Raw genomic sequence first — 25,314 nt, forward strand, 5'->3', positions numbered from 1 at the left:
CAACCTGAAATTCATTAACGTGTCAGATGACCACCTTCGCTATGAAAAATAAGCATGTCAAGTGCTTCTCAAAAATCCCCTATGGCCAAAACCCTATAGAAGAGTACTCCTATGTGTCTCTACACTAGAACACAAGTTTTCTAGCAAGAATGTTCTGACTGGTGTCAATGCCTATTTCTCTGGCACCTTGCGGTTTACAAGGCACAAGAGCTCAGATGCCCAAGAGATCCATATGCAAATTCCACCCTAATCACTTCCTAGCACTGCATCTTTAGAAAGGTTACTTAACCGCTCTGAGGGTCCATTTCCTCTTCTGCAAAAAAGGAACGAGTGTCCCCATACACCTCACTGGGTTACTGTGGCGATAAGATGACATAAGAAACCACGAAAAGACGAATGGTCATAGCAACTTGATTTGTAATCGCCCCAAACTGGAAATGACCCCAAAGTCCATCAGCAGGTGAATGGAAAAACACACTGTGGTAAATTCATTCAATAGAATATTACTCAGCGACGAAATAGGAATGAGCCACTGACGCACCAAACAACATACATGAATCTCAAAATAAGTAAGCTGAGTGGAAGAAGCCAGACCAAATGACTACACACCATGACTCCATTTATAGAAAATTCTAGAAAATAAAATCAGTGATAGAAGGCAGATTACTGGCTGTCTGGGGACAGAGGGTTGGAAAAAAGGAGGGACTCCAAAGGAGCATGAGGACACTTTGGGGGCAGTGGAAACGTTCTACATCTTGATGAGGTGACGGCTTCATGGGTTTGAACATTTTAAAGATGTGCAGTGTGGTACGCTTAAATAATACTTTGGCAAAGTTGAAAAGTTTAAAAAAATGAGATCAGGGATCTAATGCCCCATCACGGGACCTGGCACACAGTAGGCTCTTAACAAATGTTGGCTCCACTCTAGAGCAATAATGAATGATCCCATTAGAACTTCTGGAAAAGAAACTTGACAGGCTGCCAGAGAACCGCATCAGCAGGTGTAACAGTGACTTTGAAGGTGTACTAGAACCCAACTATTTAGGACACGCTGTTCTCGGCCAGAAAGCATAAACAAGAAAGATGAACAGAAAGATGGGAAAGGCTTGGTCTCTGCCCTCAAGGAAACACAAATGAGTTTAATATATCATGGAATAAAAGTGTCAGAAAGGGCTTCCCTGGTGGCGCAGTGGTTGAGAGTCCGCCTGCCGTTGCAGGGGACATGGGTTCATGTCCCAGTCCGGGAAGATCCCACATGCCGCGGAGCGGCTGGGCCCGTGAGCCATGGCCACTGAGCCTGCGCGTCCAGAGCCTGTGCTCCGCAACGGGAGAGGCCACAACAGTGAGAGGCCCGCGTACCGCAAAAACAAGACAAAACATAAAACAATAAAAGGGGACCCTAAATAAATTACAGCACCCTGAGTAATTCAAGCATATAGGGGTCATTAAATCATATTTTCAGAACATATGGAACCACGAGGTGTGTGCCTCATGGTACAATGTTAAGATGCAAAAAAGCAGGATACAAAAATATACATTGAGGATTCATTCAACAAACATTATTGATTCTCTATTATGTGCCAGGCACTGTTCTTTTTTTTTCTTTTTTTTAAGCACCGACAATACAGCAAAGGATAAAATAAGCACAATCCTGCTCTCATGAGAAGGGATTCCACCTTCTGAAGGAAGGCAAACAACAAACAAGGAAATGAATAACAACAAGCGAAATATAAAGCATGTTGACAGCAGCATACGCTACGAGGAGAATCAAGAGGGGAAAGGGATGGGGTGTCAGGGGAGGTGAAATTTTAAATAGGCAGTCAGAGAGGTTTCCCAGAGAAGGGGGTTAAGGGTTTGAACCCAGGGTATATCTGAGAAAACTTCCAGGCAGAGGGAACAGGCAGTGCAAAGGCCCTGAGGAGGCCTGGGAGATTTGAGAAACAGCGAGGCCGCAGTGACAGAACACGCAGGACAGTGGGAGATTGAGGCAGAGGGAAGCTGGTGTCTCAGGGTCTGGGAGTCATGGCAGGGTTTTGAGCAGAGGAGTGATGTGATCTGGGGGTGGTGGGAACAAGGGGAGAGAAGCAGGGAGACCAGCTAGAATTTTTCCAGTGTTTTCCTAACTTTTTTTTAAGTCTTTATTGAATTTGTTACAATATTGCTTTTTTTTTTATTTTTTATGTTTTGGTTTTTTGGCTGCGAGGCATGTGGGATCTTAGCTCCCTGACCAGGGATGGAACCCTCACCCCCGGCATTGGAGGGTGAAGTCCTAACCCCTGGACCACCAGGGAAGCCCCTCCTAACTTTTTATGATGAACATATATCCACTTTATAATTGGAAAACAAAAGGTAATTCAATCCAAACAAGCCATGTAGGTGCTGTGACTGGAGCACAAGGAAGCAGAGAAACAAACAAGGTCAGGGAAATAGCTCAGGGAATGAGCGATGAATCAGTGGGGGGCAGGGGGCGGGACATATTCCTGGAAATTATTACTAAGAAAAGCAAAAGGCACAAATCACTCCTCTTAGTAATAAAAGAAGTGTAACCACAATGCACAAAAATATGAAAAAGAGAAAAAGAATTCCCCCACCATCTCAGCACCCTAACAATCAATATCGACCATCTTGTTACATACTTCCTTCGGATCTTTTCTCCTACACATGCTCTGGTTTTCTCCTTGACCATCCTACGAGGCCCAGCACACTGAAAGCGCTCAAATACTCATTGAGCAAATACTGGATGACGAAATACTCCAAATGCTTCTAGGTTCAGATTTGTCCATGTTACATCAGCTACCTCATTAGCATTTCTGGAAGTAGTTTTAAGAGGCCTGGGTGACAGAATGGAAATTGTGGGTGAGGGGGAGACATGGTCACAATGACTAAGGTGTCAAGTCTGGCCATTTAGGACAACGGTGACATTATATTCATCAACGGCGCCAGCAGGAAGCAGCCTGCTGAGGAAGAGGCCGGGTTCAGTTTGGGGGACGTGAGGGGTGCCCAGGCCCACCCCTGCAGAGACGCCCAGCTGCCCATCCCTCTCGGGGCTCAGAAAGCATCTGGAGCTTCAGCACGAAGGTGGTCGGGCAGAAGCGGTGGAGGAGGGAGCTGGGGTAGTGATGCCAGCAACCCAACTGGAGCTGGACGTGCTAAGAGCTTCAGAACACGTGTCGCCTCTCCTGACTCTCAGTGCTGCCCTGCAAGCTGGTCTGTGTGTGCCCACTTCACAGATGAGGACACTGCAGGCCCGGCTGCTCCACAGCAGAGCCAGGGCTCAAACCCACGACTCGGAGGGCTTTCCCCATGAATTCTCTTCTCTTACTAGAAGATTAACATATTCACAGAAGCCCAGGGAGAAAGTTAGTCTTAAGATGTCTCTGTTAGGAAGCTCCTGGGTTGGGCTTACGGCTTCCAGGGGTCTCCCACAAGGAAGAATGTTCTCTTCCTCTTCCGAAAACATAGTTTACATGTTTCCGACTTACAGTAATAGCCTGCTGAGTTTTTCCATGTGTACGAGTCTTGGAAACCAGGACGGGCCGCGTGCTTTTCCCACAGCACCACCTCAACTCTCTGTATACAGTCGGTGCTCAGCAAATGCTCGGGATGAAAACACTGACCCTCACTCGCCAGTCACCCGGGGGCCACTGGGACACCGGGGTGAGGCAGGGCCAAGCCCGCTGGACGAGCAGTCTCGAAAGAGGCCAGCGGACAAGGGGCAGGGAGACCTGGGTGGATGGGCAGACGACCACGCGGACAGATGGCGACTGTCCTCTTCCGCGCGTCTTGTCGTGAAACAGTCTGTAAACAAGCGGGCCCAGGGCCAAATGCAACCCACCCAAGTGTACTCTTTGGCTCACACCTGGTTTTAATTTGTTACAATGTAAATTAGTTGCTAGCTTTCAAAACAATGAAAGATTTCACCTAAAAATCTGGATTTCTGAGCGCAGGCCCTTCTCAACAGGCCCACCCTTTGCAGTTCACCTCCCAACGCCCCCCCCCGCCCCGCCTCCAGCCCCCCACCCCCCAGCGTGTCCTGGGCAGCCCCTTCAGCGCTGATTGGGCCGAAGCCCTGTCAAGCCCCCCACCCCTGGGTTGGGCTGAACCCCGTCCTCACCGGCGGTCAGGGTGGTGAACTCCAGGAAGCGGTACTCATAGGACACGTCTATCTTGGTTTCCACCTGGGGCCTCTTCAACGTCGAATAGATATTCCCAGGCCGTTTGTCATCAGGTTTCTCTAACTTGTTCAATCCGCAACCCATTTCAGCAGCTGCCAGCAAAAGGAGAAAAACGGGGGAATGATTTTCTTCTTCCTGAGATGTTGTTTTTACACACCGTAGTATAAACGACCCCATTATTTCCCTGAAGAACACGTAAAGGACTTGAGCCTGGCTGCAATCTAGAGCACAGTTCAACCCGTGACCTGAACACTGGAGGCTCTACGCTCAGGCTGCTTTCTCTCGCTCATAAGATACCATTACCAGCCAGCCTGTGATTCTGAAATGACACCAAAAACATACTGTTTTACAGAACGAAAAGACAACCCTCAGAATGGGAGAAAATATTTGCAAACGAAGCAACTGACAAAGGATTAATCTCCAAAATATACAAGCAGCTCATGCAGCTCAATATCACAAAAAACAAACAACCCAATCCAAAAATGGGCAGAAGACCTAAACAGACATTTCTCCAAAGAAGATATACAGACTGCCAACAAACACATGAGAGAATGCTCAACATCATTAATCATTAGAGAAATGCAAATCAAACTACAATGATATATCATCTCACACCAGTCAGAATGGCCATCATCAAAAAATCTACAAACAATAAATGCTGGAGAGGGTGTGGAGAAAAGGGAACCCTCTTGCACTGCTGGTGGGAATGTGAATTGATGGAGAACAGCATGGAGGTTCCTTAAAAAACTAAAAATAGAACTACCATGTGACCCAACAATCCCACTACTGGGCATATACCCTGAGAAAACCATAATTCAAAAAGAGTCATGTACCACAATGTTCACTGCAGCACTATTTACAATAGCCAGGACATGGAAGCAACCTAAGTGTCCACTGACAGATGAATGGAGAAAGAAGATGTGGCACATATATACAATGGAATATTACTCAGCCATAAAAAGAAACAAAATTGAGTTATTTGTAGTGAGGTGGACGGACCTAGACTCTGTCACACAGAGTGAAGTAAGTCAGAAAGAGAAAAACAAATACCGTATGCTAACACATATATATGGAATCAAAAAAAAAAGGTTCTGAAGAACCTAGGGGTAGGACAGGAATAAAGACGCAGACGTAGAGAATGGACTTAAGGACACGTGGAGGGGGAAGGGTAAGCTGAGACGAAGTGAGAGAGTGGTATGGACATATATACGCTACCAAATGTAAAATAGATAGCTAGTGGGAAGCAGCCGCATAGCACAGGGAGATCAGCTCGGTGCTTTGTGAGCACCTAGAGGGGTGGGATAGGGAGGGTGGGAGGGAGATGCAAGAGGGAGGAGATATGGGGATATATGTATACGTATAGCTGATTCACTTTGCTATAAAGCAGAAACTAACACACCATTGTAAAGCAATTATACTCCAATAAGGATGTTTAAAAAAATATATTGTTTTATATCATTTTTCTCCCCATCTGAGGAAAATAACACCTCAGAGTGTCTCAGTTCCCCTATACTCTGTATACATGATTAAAAAATGGGATGTGAAAAGCAATACAAGTGCATCATGGTGTCAGCCCATCTGAAAAAAAAATAAGAGAGATGTCGCTCCGCCGTGGTTTCTAAGAGGGGATAATAAGTTGTTACTATTTCCAAAGTCCTTTCTACCCTCAACGGTAATTATTTAGACAGGATTTTACATTCAAAAAACACCTCCCAAAGTAGATGGTGGTACTTTTACAGGCCTCGTCTAAAAAGTCCCTGTTTATTCCGTTTTAGACCAAACCACAGGAACAGAGCGGTTCTTCCAGACTCAGAGTCATTTGAGACCAAAATGAAAACTGGCTGAACACTAAGAGCAGGGCCGCAGAAATTGGAAGCAGAATCCACGTGTATCGGAGCAAAGATCCGTGGCTGCGGTTTGGAAAGAAAACGGAGAAATGTTAATACGATGTGCATACGAGGGTGGGCTGAGCTTCCAGGGGATTAAAAACAATGAATGTTCTCTGTTTATTTAGGCAGAATGACATTCATGAAATGACTTTTTATCCACTCCCCAGACTACAGCGGGAGATAGTTTCCCTTTTGTGACCGAGCCAGGCTAAGTTCCCTCCTCTCTGGGGCACCGGTGCTGCCATCAGAACATATTTCACAAATCTATTAACTGGTCAAGAATATCACAAACAGAAACGTGGTGGCCACTTCCTTTTTGAGATAAGAATTTCCGTTGGTTCAATCCATTCACAAGGTACCCAGCTTCCTACGGCAACTTGGCCAGCTCCAAAACAACAAGATGAACCGCACAAAAGCAACGAGGCCGGGGAGGGAGGGAACAGGCTGATGAAGCGACAACCAGGCTATATTGGCAGTAATTAAAAAAAGTCTGGAAGGATGGATGAGAACAGGAAGGCTTACTTATGCCTTAATAAGAGAACATTAGTGTCCAAAGGGCCAGAGCAGACATGATTTATGTGCAGTCTGCATGAACTGATTACTTGTAAAATACTCTGCAGTTCTGCAGATATAATAGCTGATATGCACAGAGGCTGCATATTTAACTGCTAGAAAGCAAACCGCCTGGCATCCGCCGGGGCAAAGCAGAAGCAGACAGGGAGGCCCCTAAGTACTGGGGAACAGGTAACCTAGTGAGATAAATACTATCACTGCCAGAACAGAACTGGAAATAACCCAAAGGCTTACCAGTCACTCACTCGTCTTCCTCCCTACAAAGGACCGAGCATTTGGGGACCTCCAAGAAAAAAAACCCTTCCTCAAAAATCTTCCCATTCTTGCTATCCTATCAGGTAAATTCGAGCATTAGAGAGTCATTCCTTTGAGAACACCCTACCTCAGCATTGCCTTTGAAACCACAAATATCTCCCTGGGACGGGCAACAAGCCAAGCTCCTGGTAGCCACTAACACTTTAGTATGATTTAATTTCTTCTCTCAAGGACAGGATCCTGCACAGCATAAAAAAAGGAGGAGAGGATTATCAAGATGAGTAAGATAGTCTCAGACAAATTTGGGGTTGCAGGGAGGCATGTCAGGAAGTATTAGAAAAACTCCCAATTCATAACTTTGAATTTAAGGTTTTAATCAGACTATCCCAAACCTGAGGTCCAAGTTCACTCCAAAGGGCACTGTGCTTGTCTCACAGGACACAATGAGACCCTGGGAAATCATCTATGTGATCAGACACTGTACCAGCCAGGTGCAAAACTGTAATACCAGTGAATCCTTGAGGTGCTTCTAAAGCACTTTAGAACTGTGCTTCTAAAGCACAGTTCTCTCTGGGAAGGGAATCATGGTGAAGCCGTTGCCAGTCACCAAAAGCTCAGTGTGAATTCGTTCCTCTTACTCGTTCGTGTTAGGGCCCTACCTTGCTTGCTACTGGCACATTTGCTTTCCTCCTAGTTCCTTCCTGCATTCTTCCACCAACCCCACCCCTGTCAAAATAGGAAAGACTTTTACATCACTCCAAAAATGTCTGTTACAGTCCCTACTATGCTCAAACAAGTCACAAAATCTAGCTTACGAAAAGAAGGAAAACTGGGGCTTCCCTGGTGGCGCAGTGGTTGAGAGTCCGCCTGCCGATGCAGGGGACACGGGTTCGTGTCCCGGTCGGGGAAGATCCCACATGCCACGGAGCGGCTGGGCCCGTGAGCCATGGCCGCTGAGCCTGCGCGTCCGCAACGGGAGAGGCCACAACAGTGAGAGACCCGCGTACCGCAAAAAAAAAAAAAAAAAAAAAGAAGGAAAACTAAGATATAATAGTGCCTTACATCTACATTTTGTAAACTTCCCTGTTTCCAGTGCAAGGTTCCCAAACCCTGGTTGTATTAGAATCCCACAAGAAGCTGGGGCAGAGGCTGCATATGGGCCTTGGAGGGCAGTGAGAGGTGGAGGAGGAGGAAGGAGTGAAGGGCACAGCCTCACCGGATGCCAGCAGATGGGGCTGGCGTAGCTGCACGTGCCCCGCACAGACATTCAGGGAGGGTCTCGGGGGTCAAGGTAGGGCAGAAGGTAAACGGTAACTGTGATGGTTTTTTAATGTGGCCCCCAAATCCTTTGACACTCCTGCCATCGAGAGGCGGGGCCTATGTCACCTCCCCTGAATCCGGGCTCCGTGACTGCTTTGCTATAGAAAGCGTCAGATGATGCAGTGCCAGCTTCTGGACCTGAGCCTTAAGAAACTGGGAGCATCCACTGCCTGACTCTCGGGACACCTGCTCTTGGAACCCAGCCACCATGCCATGAGGGAGCTCAAGCAGCCCCGAAGAGAGGCCCTCCCTGAGCAAAACACACCGCTGTTGCTGCTTTAGGCCTCTAAGTTTTGGCGTGATTCATCATACGACAGGTAAGCTCTACATCAAGTTTGCTCCAAATGACCACAGCCAGCTGCCTCCTCGGCCAAGCCTGCAGTCAGGGGCCTGCTTCAGCCACTCATGCTGGAAGGACATCTGGGGAGTTTCCAGTTTGGGGCGATTCTAAAAAAAGTGGCTGTAAACATTCACGTAGAAGTTCTGACGTGGACCTAAGTTTTCATTTCTCTACGGCAATACCTCGGGGCGGGATCGCTGGGTTACACGGTAAGTACAGGATCCTGTTAATGAATAACACACTCAGGGTGGCCAGATGCTGACCCGCGAGAGGCACCGTGGAAGGTGAGACCCGCTGAGATTCCGCGGATTTAGCTCGGCCACCCCTGCTCACCCTGGGGCATCAGCTCACTGGGAGGGAATCATGACCAGCAGTGCTATTCATGGCTATTTCTCCTTTCGTTATTGTCTGTTTTTGTAAAGGACACTTGCTAAAAATCACCGGTGTGTGATGACATTTTTCCAGTACTTCCGTATGGTCCATCCAACCCCCATAGCTCTGCCCTTCCAAATTCCTATAGTCACTTCACATTGACACCTATGGAAACCAGGTTACTTGTTTTATGTGTGAGGTGATGGTTGGATCAGCTCTGATTATTCGACAGTCACACAGGAGGGTTTTTTCTTCTTTTTACGTCTTTATCTTCCCAAAAGACATCCCTGCACCCACGTGCATGGGTCTCTCTAGCATCAAGGCACTAAGAAAAACCATCCAAGGGGTCTTCACAGGTCTTTCCCCCACTCCTATGGTGAGACAGTGGGAAAAGAGCCGAAGTATCCTTACAGCTCTTCAGCAGAAACTGGCTAAACATTAGTAGGACTGGAGACAGACTAGGGAAGAAAATAAGGTCATCACTGGGGGTCTCTGAGACCCACTACAAGGAGAGGTCATTTGCAAATGACCCAGAAGCAAAGATCCCTCAACTGGTGACACTCTGGAAAAATCAATTCTTTCTGAATCAAGCCTAGAAGGAGGTGTGTCTTTGGTATATGTGGGCCCAGTTTCATGCAGGACCTGTCAGCTCCATGAGGGAGAGAATTCATGTTCCAAGTTCGTGCATTCATTCATCTAATGAACATTTATTATGGCCTCTTTTGAGTCACACCCTCAATTAGGAAATACAAAAATGGAAAGACCAGGTCCTACCCTCTAGGAGATCACAGGTGAAGGAGAAGAAAGACAATGAAGACATACACGTGGTACGGTGAGGCTGGTTGTTCTAGAAGTCTGGGCGGGGTGCAGGGCATTTGGAGAAAACCGCTGTGATATAAAACAGAGGGCACATCCCCATAGACTTGGTTCCAGAAAGAGCTGATCAGCCATGGGGCACGATGTTCTGTGTCATTTTAAATGTTGAAATGTTTGAATTTTTATTTTAAAGTAGTTCTAATTTGGTTTTGAAATACTTCCCCAGATGCACGTAAAACACTGGAAAACCACTTCAAAAAGGATCACCTCCGGGCTTCCCTGGTGGCGCAGTGGTTGAGAGTCCGCTTGCCGATGCAGGGGACACGGGTTCGTGCCCCGGTCCGGGAAGATCCCACATGCCGCGGAGCGGCTGGGCCCGTGAGCCATGGCCGCTGAGCCTGCGCGTCCGGAGCCTGTGCTCCGCAACGGGAGAGGCCACAACAGTGAGAGGCCCGTGTACCGCAAAAAAAAAAAAAAAAAAAAAAAGGATCACCTCCTTAAACAATTATTTTTCAGCTGGGGTTTAAAAAAAATCCCTGAGTTTAAAGGTTTATTTTTACTATCAACTAGCATGCACACATTTAAATAATGGGGGCAATAAATGTAGTTATATTTTCAAATACAAATTAGTTTCATTAAGAGTTAGCCCTCATTTACCACACTTGCTGCTAATCTGAGGCAGACCGTAAAGCTAATTTTAACAACTGCCAACAGCTCATGACAAGCGACCAGAGATGGGGCAATTATACGCAATGATGCTGGATCAGCTGGCAAACTCATTCTTTATTTCTCCACTCAAATCCTATATTTAAAGACTCGAGTGTGTTTATTACATCATTCAGGCACCCAAAGTAGGAACTGATGATCCAAATTAAGAAGTTTTTACATGATAAGAACATCTCCCTCCACCCAGAAATGTAAATGAAAACTTGAAAATCCAATCAGCTGTACGGATGGTGTCAAATCTTGATATCCTACAAACTAAGACAGAAACCCAAGGATAACTAAAACTGACCCATGTAAAGTATTCCTGATTCAATGCCAAGGAAAAGAACAATCTGTATGAAACGGGGTTATATTATGGTGCTACTTTTTTTTAAGTGTCTATGTGTGTATCTGTGTATGAAAATCCACATATTTTTTTTAACTGGCAGGTTAAATAAAGATATTCACAGAAATTTCCTCTGGGTCACGAGTGATGAGAGACATTCTCTTTATGGTTTTCTATATTCCCAAGTTTTCTGTGTTGCATATGCATTACATTTCCTAGCTGAAGACAACAAGATGTATCACAGACAGCCTGCAAGATATCCCTCAATAATCCTCCCGTTCACCAGTGGTCCCCTCCTCTACTGAGCAGGGCTGACCTGTGTAGTCAGTAGGATATGTCCCTGGGGGAAGCCCGCTACCATATTGTAAGAACACTCTATTAACCCCGTGGAGAAGCCCCCAGGGCAGGGAACTGAGGCCTCCAACCAACAGCCACGATGAACTCAACACTCAAGTGGGAGCATCCCTCAGCTCCAGAACAGCCTTCGGCCTAGCCAGCATCTTGACCACAGTCTCGTGAGAGACCCTGAGTCAGAACCACCCAGCTCAGCTGCTTCTGGATTTCTAACTCACAGAAGCCCTGCGAGATAATAAACATTCATTACTATTTTCAGTTGCCAAGTTTGGGGGTAATATGTTACACAGCAAGAGATAAGGCAATACGAGGGGTATTTACATTATCAAAGGAAAACACTCGGTGGAGACTGATCCAGACCACCTTTCTTTCTGCTCTCCCACTAGCCTCCATCACAACCACCCTTAAAACAGCCTCCCCTCAGAAGAACTTGCTACTCAAAGTGTGGTCCTCAGACCAGGAGCAATGGCACTCCTGGGATCAGCCCACCCGGACCTACTTAATCAGAATCCACCTTTTCACACACGATTCATCAAAGTCTGAATCACAGTAAAGCTTGAGAAAGCCATGGCGGTGGTTCTCAATCTCAGCTACCCACTGGAATCACCTGGACAGCTGTTTTGATGTCCAGATGCCCAGGCATTTGGGGTGGGGCCCAAGCATCATTTTTAAGACATCCCCACAAGTGATTCTAACTGACATCCAGGATTGAGAATCAACACGCTCAGAGCAAACCCTGTCTTTTCCCACTCCCGACCCTCTCCAATCTCCTAACACCCAGGCCGCAGGGGCCCAGGGTCTCTCTTAGGCTGCTTAGCTAGGGCTGAGAACCACAGTCTAGAAGAACGTGGTCTTGCTGACCCCCTTGGTTCCACCCCTGCGTCACCCGAATCTCGCTGGACCTCATACCCTCCCTTCCCAGGCTCTCTGTTGTCGTCCCTAACACAAGTGCACCCCCAAATTTCTATCTCCAGCCTCCTTCTGCCTCTCTCTTCAAATTACTTTCACTACCAACCACCGCAAGCATATGGATAAGGATTAAAAAAATGAGACATCTCTGTACCCACTACCCTGAATCAACAAATGCTTATATTTTATTTGCTCACATCTTTTGTTTTTGTAGAAATACAACTTTTGGTGTGCAGCCCTCATTCCTGTCCCTTTGTCCCCTGTCTTTCTGTCCCTGGTCCTTATCCTGTACACACTACATATAATACCCAGAACAATACAGGGCAAAGGCTCTGACACTTTTCAGGTCACGGCACCCCCAGTGTCCCTATACGTTTGTTCACAGCACCCCCAGGCTAAAAGCAATACCCACAGCTCGATTTATTAAGTAGTCAGGTCCAAACAAATTGATAATTATGTATAAACAACTTAGCATCCTTTTGAAAGAACAGACTACACAAACTGAAAAAAAAAAATTTCCTGCATCCTTAAATTACCGTAATTACTTACTACTGGGATGTGTGCATCCATTTGGCACCGGGAAACTTCTCAAACCTCAGAATCACACTGGACACCACCACCCTCATCTCCTGTTCAACAATGATCTTCTTAGCAACCACCCCAAATCCAGCTTTGCAAAGATATGACATCATCAAAAGGAAGTGGTGGCCTTTGATGTTGATCCTGTGAACTACCTCGGGCTAGTAATGAGGGTGGCAACCAACATGCAAGTACCACTTGCTGCGGTGCCTTGGGGTGCCTTAGTACAGAATTTGGGAACCTCCAATACGAGGAGGCACGTAGGCTTAAAAAAGTTCCATAACTGCATCATCTCCCCGTTAGCTGTCAGATTCACCTCCCAGCCTGACCGCTCTCCAACTCCAACAGACACACCCATGGACCCGTTCCAACATCTTCACCTGGAACTTTCCTGGCACTTCCAGATGAATATGCCCCAAAGAGAACACAACACCCTGCCCCAAAAGCCTGTTCTTCCTCCTGGGTTTCTTGTGCGTATATGTGTCCTTATGTAGATATCTACAGAGAGAGAAGTTGGGGCAGATTTGTTTTAAAGGTCTTGTCTTTGGACTTGGAGGCTGGCAAGTCCAAAATCTATAGCACAGGCCAGGAGGCCAAAGGCCCAGGGAAAACGTGATGGTGCAGAGCTGAGCCCCAGGCCCATCTGGAGGCAGAACTCCTTCCTCCTCAGGAGACCTCAGTCTTCTAAGTCCTCAGACTAGTTGGATGAGGCCCGCCCATATTAGGGAGGGTGATTCAAATGTTAATCACATCTTTAAAAATACCCCATGGCAACACCTAGACTGCTGTTTGACCAAAAACTGGGTACCCCCGTGGTAGCCAATCTGATACATAAAATTAACCATCACGCCCTCCTTCACTGAGCACTTAGTAGGTGCAAGGCACTGTTCCAAGTGCTGGGGATACCGAAGTGAAACAGAGACAAAGACCAAAACAAAACAAAACAAGAACAACCCCGCCCTCGTGGACCTTACTTTCAGGAGCAGACACATAAAAATAATGAAGAAGTTCAAGTTTAAAAGTATGTCACATAGGGCTTCCCTGGTGGCGCAGTGGTTGGGAGTCCGCCTGCCAATGTGGGGGACGCGGGTTTGTGCCCCGGTCCGGGAGGATCCCACGTGCCGCGGAGCGGCTGGGCCCGTGAGCCATGGCCGCTGAGCCTGCACGTCTGGAGCCTGTGCTCCGCAACGGGAGAGGCCACAACAGTGAGAGGCCCGCGTACCGCAAAAAAAAAAAAAAAAAAGTATGTCACATAAAAACAAGTAAGGCAGAGAGGGGCATTAGCAAGTACAGGGGAGGGCACAATTTAAAAAAAAACAGCGTGATCAGGGAAGGCCTCCCCCAGAAGGTGACAGGGCGAGCGCTGGGATGAGGGAGCAGGTGGCCACGAGCGCAAACAGGCCGGGAGGTCCTGGACCTGCCCGGGGAGGTGGGGTAGCCTGGGCGGCCGTGGTCAGGACGCTGGCTTTGTCCCCAGTGAGATGGGAGACCTCAGAGGGTTTCGAGCCCCAAGGGAGACAAGATCACTCTGACCCTGGGAACAGGGAGAGCAGGTGGTGATGAGGTGTGAGCAGAGGTCAAATTCTGGATATGTTTTGAAGGTAGGAAGTGAGATTTCTTAGTGGTTTGGAGACAGGGCATGAGAAAAAGAGGGCATCCGAGACCCCTCTCAGGTTTGTGGCCTGAGCACCTGTAAAGCTGCAGACCACCTCCCAAGACAGGCACACCGTGAAAGGAGCAGTTGGGCCAGAGCAGACCGGAGTTTGTCCTGGATGCGTTAACTCCAACCAAGGGGAGGTGGGGTGGGCAGCCGGATGGACCAGTCCACAGCTCAAGGGAGAGAGCTCTGGAGCTTTGGGTACCGCTCCATCTTCCCATGGGACAGCAAACTCCTCGAAGGCAGTTACCTCTTCATCCTCAACAACAACTACCCCAATGCCCTGCCCCAAGAGATGCACAGTAACACCTACTCCGTCAACAGACTCCCGGAGAAGGAAAGGTGCCTATTATCTGGAAAAGGATGGGAAGGGTCTTTGGAATATTTGCCTGTTGCTCTCAAGTTCGCCTTTTTAAAAGCACAGCACAGGGGCTGGTGACGCTCTGGAGCCAGAGTGCCTGGTTAAAGTTCGAGGGTCCCTACTTCCTAGCTGAGTGACGTCAAGGGAGCCACTTAACCTCAGGGTTCTCAACTATAAAATCAGGATGACCGCAGAATCTACTTGCAGGGTGAGGACTAAGTAAGTTAATTTAACAGGACTTAGAAGAGCTCAGGCACCTAGAAATGGCTGTCTAAATGTTAACCATTATTAGTACTATTACTAGTACTACTTGTTATCCATGACAAAGATCCCTGTTAACCTGCTATAATTACACCACACCGAAAGGGTGCTTATAAAGTGTCCCAAGACACTGGAAAAATCCCCAAAGACCTCTCTAAATTAAAGAAGTGTTTAAATGACCAGTCTGATTTCTTGTACTCTGCATTTCCAAAATCTTGTAATTCACGATATGGTCACGTTCCATTAACCAGAGTCTGTGATTAACCTAATCTCTTCTCATCTGACTTTAATGGATAAGGTCTATTACAAAAATTTCTCCAAATCTGAGTAATTTGGGAGTTATTCCATAAAACTTGAAGGTTCCTCAGAAGTATTTCCTCGGGGTGAAATACTAATCTGGGACTTCCAACACACACACACACACACACACACACAAACACAAACACACACACACACATGGAAGCTGATAATCCTTTGCAAAGAATAAATGCTGCCCATCCAGGGGCTCTGCCTATGGAAAAACACAATGGGACAGTTTCGTTTTAAAAGCCAAAGAACGCTGTCAGTGAAGTGCAGCTGGCTTCCTGGTTGAAAAAGTGTGGAAACGTCCAATACAGCTTCATAAAGTAGCACGAGAGGTGGTGAGCATCAAACAAGCTGAGCAAACATAGCTGATGTTGACTTCCCAGCTCTGGGGGCTCTGGGTTCCCCACTGACCCCCGTGGGCTGGCGCCCCTCTCCTTTGAACCGAGCCTGAGTGTGGACACCCCGTAAAGGGGACGTCCCTCCGTCACCATCCTGCACCATCAGACACGACGACGCTGCGGCCCCTCCGCTGCTCCCGACACCACAGGGGCAGGCCCGACCCAGGAAAACCCCCTAACGAAGCCCCCAGGTACCCCAAAGGATGCCTGCTCCACCTCAGTCTTGGCAGGTAGCCATCACACATAGAATGTGACCTGATTTTCTAGCTCTTTGGTTCTGGCCCCGCTGAGAGCACTTTTTCTTCCTGAATTCAGCCCAGGTAGGGAGTAAGTCGCACAAATGCATATTTAAACGCTGAACTGAATTCTTTGGAGAGCGAGGAAATTAACAGGGCCTCAAGCAGTGGCCATCGCTTGCCCGCTGTACCGATCTTTTCAGAGAACGCATCTTGGTGAAATACACAACGATAATAACGAGAGCCCCTTTGGGGGACCAGGAGAAAAGGGAAACTCAAATTTATGTCAAAAACTGAATGTGAATGGGAGGAAGGATCACACACACACACAAACCTTTTTATAAACATAAAAGAAATGTCTGGCTAAATTTATCTCTTTGTCAGTGAAAAACAGCCTAAGCTTTAGCCAAGAGTGTGGCCAATTCTTAAACTGAAGGACAAAAGAGAAATGCTTAGTACAGAGTAGCCCCATCAAACAGAACTTTCAACCAGGATGAAAATACATCTGCTCTGTCCAATTCGCTCGCCAATAACCACATGTGGCTCTAGGGCTCTTGAAAGGTGGCCGGTGACACTGGAACTGCATTTTAAATTGTATTTCCTTTTAATTCATTGACATTTAAATGTAAATAGCCACATGTAGCCAGTGGCTACTGTAGTGGACAGCCCAGCCACAAGTGAGCTGACAGACGCTCAAACCAAACAGCTGGCCACGTCTTCCTTTCCCTACGATAAAATTACAATCATCACAACAAATCATATCTTAAATTGTCACCAAAATTAGCACCTCTACCCAGGCTCCAGGTGCCCCAAATCTCAGAAAGCCTGAAACAAAAAGAAAAAGGCAAAAAACTTAAGAAAGTGATTCCAGTGTGTCATTTGTTCCAACTTCCATCCCCCATCCAGCTTACATTTCTCTTCTACGACGGCTTCGTGTATTTGGAAATCTATGCTTGCAGATGGAATCTGCATTTGCGAAACCAGAAGGTCATAGCCTCTTCCCTTAATGTCCAGGAAACATGAAAATGTGAACTTGGGGCAAGTTCCCTAACTCCCTAAGCTTCAGTTTCCTCAAGGCCAAAGTGCAGATAATAATAGTATTTGCCTCTCACGAGGATTAGATTCAGAGCACGCACGTAACGAGCCTAACTGTGGCTGGCAAAGAATGGGCGCCTGGCAAGGGGTAGCTATAATGATCATTTTGTCAACAGCAATAGTAAAATCTGTAATAAAATAAAAACGGTGCTACTAGAATGGAAGTTTACAGTTGGCAAAGCTTTCCTAACACTTTGAACCTGTTTCACGGGCTATAGTAAAGTGGCCTCTAGTAAAATACGTCTTGGGGTCCTGACATCTGGGACAACGTCCAGACAGGCAGTCACCCAGATGGGCACCATGAGAATTATTCTGTGCCTCTACCCTGCGGCAGGCAATGTACTAGGCTGGCGGATGAAGGGAACAGTCCCCAAACATAGGCCAATGTCTTAAGACTCTGTACCACTTGTCAGCTGACCTCAGTGAGACACCTCAGCGAGATGTCAAAGCTTCATCCTGGGTCTCACATAGGCAGGGAGCTCCGTTCCTACTTCCTATATCAGCCAAGACCAGGTTTGGCTACAGGCCCACAGACGGGGACGAAGGTGCAAGGGGACCTGAGAGGGAACGGCCCATCTTCTCAGCCAGGACAATAAGAGGGGTGTTGACAGGCCATGTTTCTCACTGACAGGCCACATCACTTTAACAGGAAAGCTGTTCTCGCAGCCTTCAAAAAGCCAAATCTGACCTGTCTCACAAAGCAAACACAACCGCTTTCAACAGCCAGCTGCCTCAGCCGGTGAAATCCAACGGGAATCTCCACCAGATTCACAGCAACCAGACCACTACGCCAGAAATCCCCCAGGAGTTTCGAAGCAGAAGTTTAGTGGAATTCTTTGGGGTTTGGGGTTTATTTTTCTTTATATAGAAAGCAGTCGATCTTCTTTCACAACCAAGGGGACGTTCCCCTATGGAATTCCCTTCTCTGAAGATCTTTAAAAATAAAATATTTGTCTGACTGTCTGCAATAATTTAAGAGTAAACCCATTTACTGGCAGAGTCAGGGATTTCTCTCAGCTCCTCCAGCTATGAACAGCATGGTCCAGACTGTCTCAGATGTTCCAATTACTGGCTCCCTCGGGCCCCAGAAGAACACTGGTCTACCACGCTCTTGACTTTGGGCTAGGAAGATGAGTTGTTGTATCTGGAATCTCACATTTGTATTCTTCGCTGGCGGGAGTGTAACATGGTATAACCATGTTGGGAGAAGGTCGGGCAGCCTCTCATAAGGTTCACATACATCTCTTTTATGACCCAGCAATCCCACTCCATTTACCCACAAGACATGACAACGTATGTCCCTAGGAAGACTTGTATACAAATATTCACAGCAGCTCCATTCACAATACCCCCCAAACCTGGAAATAACTCATGTGTCCATCAACAGGGGAATACATAAACAAACTGCATTATAAACAGATACCGGACTGTAACTCAGCAATAAAATAGACCGAATTACTGGTCCATAAAACATGGGTGAACCTCAAAAACATGCTGACTGAAAGAAGCTTTACACAATACTGTAAAGTGGAATAAATACTGTAAGTGGAATTCCACTTACATGAAGTTCAGGACCAGGCTAAACTAACTTTGAGTGAGAAACAAAGGGTGAGGGCAGGGACTGACTGGGAATGGGGATGAAGGAACTTTCTGGGGGTGATGGCGACATTACTTGATAGAGATGAGGGTTACACAGGTGTAGGTGTCTGTCGAAACATTATGCAAATGTTACCCTCAAGGTCTGTGCATTTCACTATATGGAGATATGTATGTATGTAAAAATTCACCATATGTATAAATTTTACCTTAAGAAAATCATGAACATATATTGAACTCTAAATAATGAAATGTGTGCTGAAACGTTTAGAGGTGACCTGTACCAATGTCTGTCATTTAATTTAAAATGCATAAAACAATAAGTTGCTGATGGATGGATAGAGGGATGACTAGATGGACGGATGTGTAATAAAGCCAATATTGTAAAATTATAGACTCTAGATACGGGTATTTGGGTGGTCACTGTTTTTGCAACTTTTATATATATACATATATATATATATATATATATAGTTTTGTTTTGTTCTGCGGTATGTGGGCCTCTCACTGTTGTGGCCTCTCCCGTTGCAGAGCACAGGCTCTGGACGCGCAGGTTCAGCGGCCATGGCTCACGGGCCCAGCCGCTCCGCAGCATGTGGGATCTTCCCGGACCGGGGCACGAACCCGCGTCCCCTGCATCGGCAGGCGGACTCTCAACCACTGCGTCACCAGGGAAGCCCCAACTTTTCTATATTTTTTAAAAGGAGGTGGGTGGGGGAAAGAGTCACAGGGCCCTCTCCCTAGCCCACCAACTTAGAAATTTAGCAAGACACCCATGCCCACCAAGCCATGGGCCCACATAATTTCGATTCTGCTGAAAAGTTAAGACTGGAAGAACACAAGTAGCTTTACAGGAACTCACATCACTCATGCCAAAGATTTTCTGCCTGTTTCCCTACAGACAAAGCAATTACTTGAATGGAGGCCAAAAATTCCTGCTCAAGAGGGAGAAAAAGAACTCACTGACTCGTATTCCCAATTAATTCTCTTTCAGTTCCTGCACCAAATCTATTAGCTAACGGTACAACACCTCTCTTCCATTTGTCCCACGTCCATGCAGCCAAAAGACAAACAAAGAAAAAGCGACCCGGCGACTTGCTATACAAATGCAGCCAGAGGGGTGTCCTCACAGCTGTCAGGCCAGAAACCCCACTTAAGGCAAAAGAGGATGCAGAGCTCCCTCTGAGGTTAAAGTGATTTCACTGAGGTTAGCACGCACACGCACCAAAGAGCCCCAAACAGCTTGTTGCTTAACCCCTCTGTGGGGTTTGGTGACATCTGGGGTCACTTGAACTTGGTAGGGAATTCAGCTGTTCAGAGGTACAAATTAGGAATCCCTGTGGCCAGGGACACGTGGGGTGCAGGGCAAGCCCTACGCACGGGCCCAGAGGTGGCTCACATTACGCCTGCCTTCCTTCCTGGCAGGGCCTCACTTATCCTGAGATGACACACGATGGCAGGGGCTGGAAGACGCCTCGCCTGACTGCGCCCACCATCTGAAAACAGCTGTACCAATTACAAGAAGGAAACCAGGTTGCTGGAGACCAGGGCAGTCACTCAAACATAGGAACTGGTGCCAGACTTTTTTTTTTTTTTAATACTTTTTTGTTCTTAAACCCCCTAACAAACTCACTGACACCACCCAGCGTCCCTGGGGACCACCCACAACGACACAGGGCAGCCAGGTGCAAGCACCAGGGAGGCAGGGCGCCTGGGTTACTGCACCTTGGCCTCCACGCGGTTCCCGCTGCCAAAGACAGCGGCAGTCTAGGTGAAGGGCATGAGCCCTGGCGCAGGAGGGGGGGTGTGCATGCCTGACAACGGGGCTTCCTGAAATAAACGCCGCCACCACCCCGCCCTCACCCAGGTCCACCCTGGCGTCCCTTGGGCCTCGGAAAGTGGTGAGGACGAGGGAAGAAACCCCCTTTACAGAAAGGGAGATGCCCGTTTTCAGTGACGGGGACTTCCCGCGCCCCGAGGCTCTGAGCCTCCCTTGGCCGCGGCGCTTCCTCTGAACGCGCGGCACGTCTGCTCCCGCCCGTCCAACACCGCTGCCCCGGGAACAAACGCACCTCCCGGGGCGCACGCAGAAGGGCAGCGGGAGTCGCCTCCACCCCAGCCCACCCCGGCCTCGTGCCCTCCCGAACCTGGATTCCTGGGCCAGCTCCCGCCTGATCTTTGCCGAGGACCCCCTGCAGCAGTGTCCTACACCCACCTGTAGCCTCGAAGCTTCCCCTCTGCTTCCTTCCTAGGCGCCCGGAGCATGCGGAGCCCACGACCCTCAACAGACTGCTCTGGGGTGCCTCTCCCCATGGCTCGCCAGGGATGATTTTTTTTTCCCCAAAAAAAAAGTTGGCCCAAGACCGCTGCGTCCCATGGATCCTGTCCCCGACCCCATCCAATCCGGGCCGGGGTGCAGCGGACGGGGATGGCCCTCTGGCAGCCCCGGCGCCTGGGAAGCACGCCCAGCCTCGGCAACCTGCAGGGAGGCGCCCCGCCAGGCTCCCCCTGCCCGCCGGGTTCCCGCCCCGCCTGCGCCCGCCTCCATCCCGAATCCTTCAGGCGCCCACCTACCGTTCTGGACTAAGCTGAGGAGAAGGCGCGGGCGCGGGCTCCCGGAGACAGCGTGTTCCGTCCCGGGAGGAAAGTTTGTGCCATACAGAGGAGGCGGCGCGGGGAAGGCGTGGGCGCCAGGGGGTGGGGACGGGGCAGGCGGCGCGGCGTGCTCGTGTGTCCGTCCCTCCTGCGATCCGTGCGTCTGTCCCTCAGCGGAGCCCGCGGCCGCCGCGCTCCCGCTAGCTGCGCCCTGAGCCCGGCGCGCTCCGGCTCCAGCCCCGACGCGCCCCCGTCGCCGCCGCGCGTCCGCCGGCTACACTTCCTCTTCCTCTGAACTCATGTGCAAAATATGCTGCGCTGCGTCTTCGGGGGAGCCGCCGCGGGAGCAGCTGGCCCGCCCCGCGCCCCCTCCGCGCCCCGCGCCCCGCGCCGCCGCCTCAGGCGGCCGGCAACCTGCGCGCTGCACACGGCTTCCCCCAGCCAGTGACCCTCGCCGCTCCACGGCTCAGAGGTCCGTGGCTCCCCCGCCCACCCTCTCGACCCCTTGTAACCAAGGTTGCGTGCGTCAGGAGCGCGCGTGGGGGACTCGGAGCCCTCAAAATTTGGGCTTGGGTGCTGGAGGGCGACTGCCTCTAAGACGCTGATGGCTGGGAGTGGGCGGGGGAGGACCAGTAACAGTGGACCATTCATCCTCCCCATTCCACAGGTGGGGCCATCCCCAGGCTCTACGTTATTGCTTGGGAGACAGTGCTTAAGGAGCGGGACAATGCCACAGTCCTCATGCCACACCCTAGCCCACCTACTACAGGCGCCCAGAAGGTTTGAGAACATCTGGGGAACCATCTTGGCCTGCAGCTTCAGGCCGGCCAAGGAGACAATTCTATAAATGAAAAGCCAAGCCAGGGCTTTGTTAGTGACGGGAAAATGGGAGGCAGTGAGCCCATTGTAAAAGTCTTTCTTCCTGGAGCTTTTTAAACAAAGCACAATCACAGCGTAAGGGTTAATAGCGGGAACCCTAGAGCCAAGTCATCAGGGTGGGCCTCAGGCCCTCATCCATATCTACCTTCTGTGTGATCTTAACGGCTCTGTTCCTATTTCCTTCTCTGTTAAGTAGCACTTTTTTCTGGTGGGTTTTACAAGTAAAGTGTTCAGGAAAGCACCCTATAACTTAGCTATTATCCTCTTGTTGTTGATATTATTATTATCATTACTATTATTATTAGGGGACTGCAGTGAGACAACTGACATAATCTAATCATCTACATTTTCTGGTTGGCCAAAGAGGGGGCCTTAAGCATTGGAGCCCACAGGATGGAGGGCTGGTGTAGGCCCCAGCAGTGTTTTAATGATGTCTTTCCGGTACTAATAACCGCCCCCAGGGGGTAAGGAGGCACTATTTTGTTTGCAGGAATTCCTGTAACCACAGTTTCTCAGAGATTTTCTTCCTTGTTTGCTTGTTCCTAGCCATCCCAGTTCTGTGTTCCTCCCCCCTCCCCCCACTACCATTTTGTTTTTGTTTTTGTTTTTTGCCCCTTTCCCTTTCCACCCCACCACTCGCTGGTATGGCTCACCACCACGGCCTCCAATCTCCCCCACTCTCTCCTCTGCTTGGCTTCCCATCTGGGAGAAAATAACAAGATCAGGTGACAGCCCAAGTCCAGATGCAAACAGTATTATGTGGAGACAAGTGGGGGGGGGCGGGGGGGGGCCCAGTGATGGTTTTGAACACCCACCTATGAGGCCAAAAGGAGGGAATCTTTGTTATTTATATGCCCAAGGCCTTGAGTGACCCCAAGCTAGTGCCCATCTGAAATCTTTCCGATCCTTACCTGAGAGAAAGAAAGTAACATTTATAGGTATTAACCAGTAGTTCAAAAGTAAACACGGAGTATTTAAAAGAAGATAAAGGGAACGGGGGGGGGGGGGGGGGGATGCAGCATAACTTGGTGTGTTTGGAGGAGGAGGTTGCCTTCTTTTAAGCAGATAATTTCCGCTCTATACAATTTTTGCCCATGTTTTTTTAACACCAGGTCCTTGGGGTTAATAAGTTATTCTGATTGTTTTTATTTTCTTCCACTCAACCTTTTCCTGAGTAGTAATGATGTGTAAATGTCTTAAATGTCTTTTTTCTCTGCTTGGACCTGCATTTTCTTAGGTTTTCTAGAACTCCCGACCTTCCGCCTAGATATTCTGACGCTTCCTATCTGGTACATAGTAGGTGTTTGATCAACATATATGGAATGAATGGGTGAGTCATTCATATCCGGACTTTCTCGGCTCTGTGTAACCTACATTGAACAATTACCTGGAGGATTCTGATTCTCTTTCACCTGGAATAGCCAATGAGGAGACAAGGTTGGGTTCATTCGTGTTGTGTAAAGGTCAGCCTTGATTTTCCACTTGACTGCCATGGACTGGCCAGCCAGAGGACACACCCTGAGCAGCTGGGCCTCACCTCTGACTGACCTCGCCTACCCAGCATCAATCCCAAAGATGCTGGAACTGTATCCTGGTGGGTTACCTTGGCAACCTCACAATGTCATCTGTTAGAATGTCCTAGGGCAGCAGCTTTTAATTCTATCGCAGCGGTCTCATCGGGGGTCATGTAATAGTGCTGTTTTTCCTCTGCTCACACTTCCTCCCCCTATGATTTAACACTAAGTACTCGGGGAGGGAGCTGAACACGGGGAAAACCAAGCTATTACAGCACGACAGGTCACAGATGGCCCCAGAACTGGGATCCCGAGGGTTCGCAATCAATAAAACGCAAGCCCCAAGTTAATGGGGAAGCTGGTTCCCCTCACAGCCCCTGTAGAAAGGAGAGCAGTGAAGCCGGCCCAGGCAAGCGTAAGAAGCAGCCGTGGCCAGACTGTACAATTCCTAGAAGAGCTGGGTTCGAGGAGCCCCCCTGCTGGAGCAATTCTCTCCCTTGGCCTCAGCAGCATCATCCCACCCTGGAGATGATTAAGGCCATGGGTACCAGCAGCCGGGGCAGTTGTGCCGCATCCCAGCTTCGCTGAGGCTTGGAGAGAGGGAGAACCCCAGCTAACCTTCTATTCTGCCCACCTCTTTCCCACCCTCACCACCACCCCACCTCACTCAACCCCTCTCTCCCAGCTTAGCTCAGAAACGCTCAGTGCCTGTTATTCTGCAGAGAGCAGTAACAACTTCTGCAGAAAACAGACCCATCAAAAGCTGCAGAACCTGGGAGCTACTGACCTTATTGTTTATTTGCAGGACCACGAAAACCAGATCATCTCCCGGGCAGCTGAACAGCAACATTTCAGGGCTGACAGGAGAGATAAGCAAACTCATATATGCCCTGGAGGTACAGGAATTATTCATCTTTATCATCACTGTTAATATTTTAAGTGGGTTTGCAGCCACAGTGAGATCACAGTTTGGCCAGCTGCTCTGTAATAAACGGCTGCAGAAAGCTGGCCCCATGTAGGGTAACATTCATTCCCATAAGAGTTCCTATAAGGTGCCCCAGAGCCAGTGGTTTCAAAGGAGCCCCCTGCCCTGCGTGCACTGTGACGGTCACAGCCTCACAGACACGCCACTGGTAAGTCCAGAATGGAGCAGGGCACCTTCATGCCAGTGTCCAAACATGCCCTGTGACCCCCTCAGCCATGTGGGATTGTGAATTGGGGTGGAGCAGGGAGCTTGTCAGGATATTTTGTATGTTTGCATTGATGGGCCAAGGCCAGGGAATTTTGTCCAAAGTGTAGTCAAACTAATACTTTGCATATGCCACCCATAGGCATCACCAATTTGAGGAAATGTTCGGATGATTGCCAAATGTTCCATTCACCCCAATACAAAAAAAAAAAAAAGATTTTTATTCTGTTCCTGAATCCACTCTTCATTTTACCTCTGAATTCCCAATCTGTCTGACAGGCAGTTCAGGGGAGCAGGGGCCCTCCTGTGGCTGAGATAGAATTTGCTCTCTGGAGCAAAGAGCCGCGAGACTAAATTGCAGGAATATGGTATGAAGCACACTGCTGTTGGCAGCCTGAGGAAGCCTCTCGCTTTACCAAAAGCCGTCCACATCCATACCCCTTCACTGGTTATTCCATTCATGGGACACACCTATCAACTCGCATTTGTGAACAAACTTTATTACCAGAGAGAGAAAAAAAAATATATATATATATATATCTATATAAAAGAATATGTAGGAATCCTGTATATTCCACAGATGTAAAAAAATAA

At 48.5% G+C, this 25,314-nt stretch overlaps 1 protein-coding gene across 2 annotated transcripts in view; it reads right to left on the reverse strand.

Moving 5' to 3' along the window:
* Positions 1-21,402, reverse strand: part of RFTN1 (raftlin, lipid raft linker 1) — a 205,277-nt gene extending 183,875 nt beyond the window's left edge. The window contains exons 1-2 of one of the 2 annotated variants that reach the window (XM_060011523.1): positions 21,118-21,402; positions 4,115-4,267 (exon numbers count right to left, since the gene is read on the reverse strand). In XM_060011523.1, the coding sequence (XP_059867506.1) occupies positions 4,115-4,259 (145 nt within the window). In that variant the 5' untranslated portion in view covers positions 4,260-4,267; positions 21,118-21,402. Of the gene's footprint in view, positions 1-4,114; positions 4,268-20,758; positions 20,774-21,117 lie in introns of those variants that run through there. The other variant, XM_060011522.1, reaches the window with a different exon arrangement.
* Positions 21,403-25,314: the final 3,912 nt, after the last annotated feature.

This window comes from Delphinus delphis, chromosome 4, assembly GCF_949987515.2.
Source record: "Delphinus delphis chromosome 4, mDelDel1.2, whole genome shotgun sequence".
NCBI classification, from domain to species: domain Eukaryota; kingdom Metazoa; phylum Chordata; class Mammalia; order Artiodactyla; family Delphinidae; genus Delphinus; species Delphinus delphis.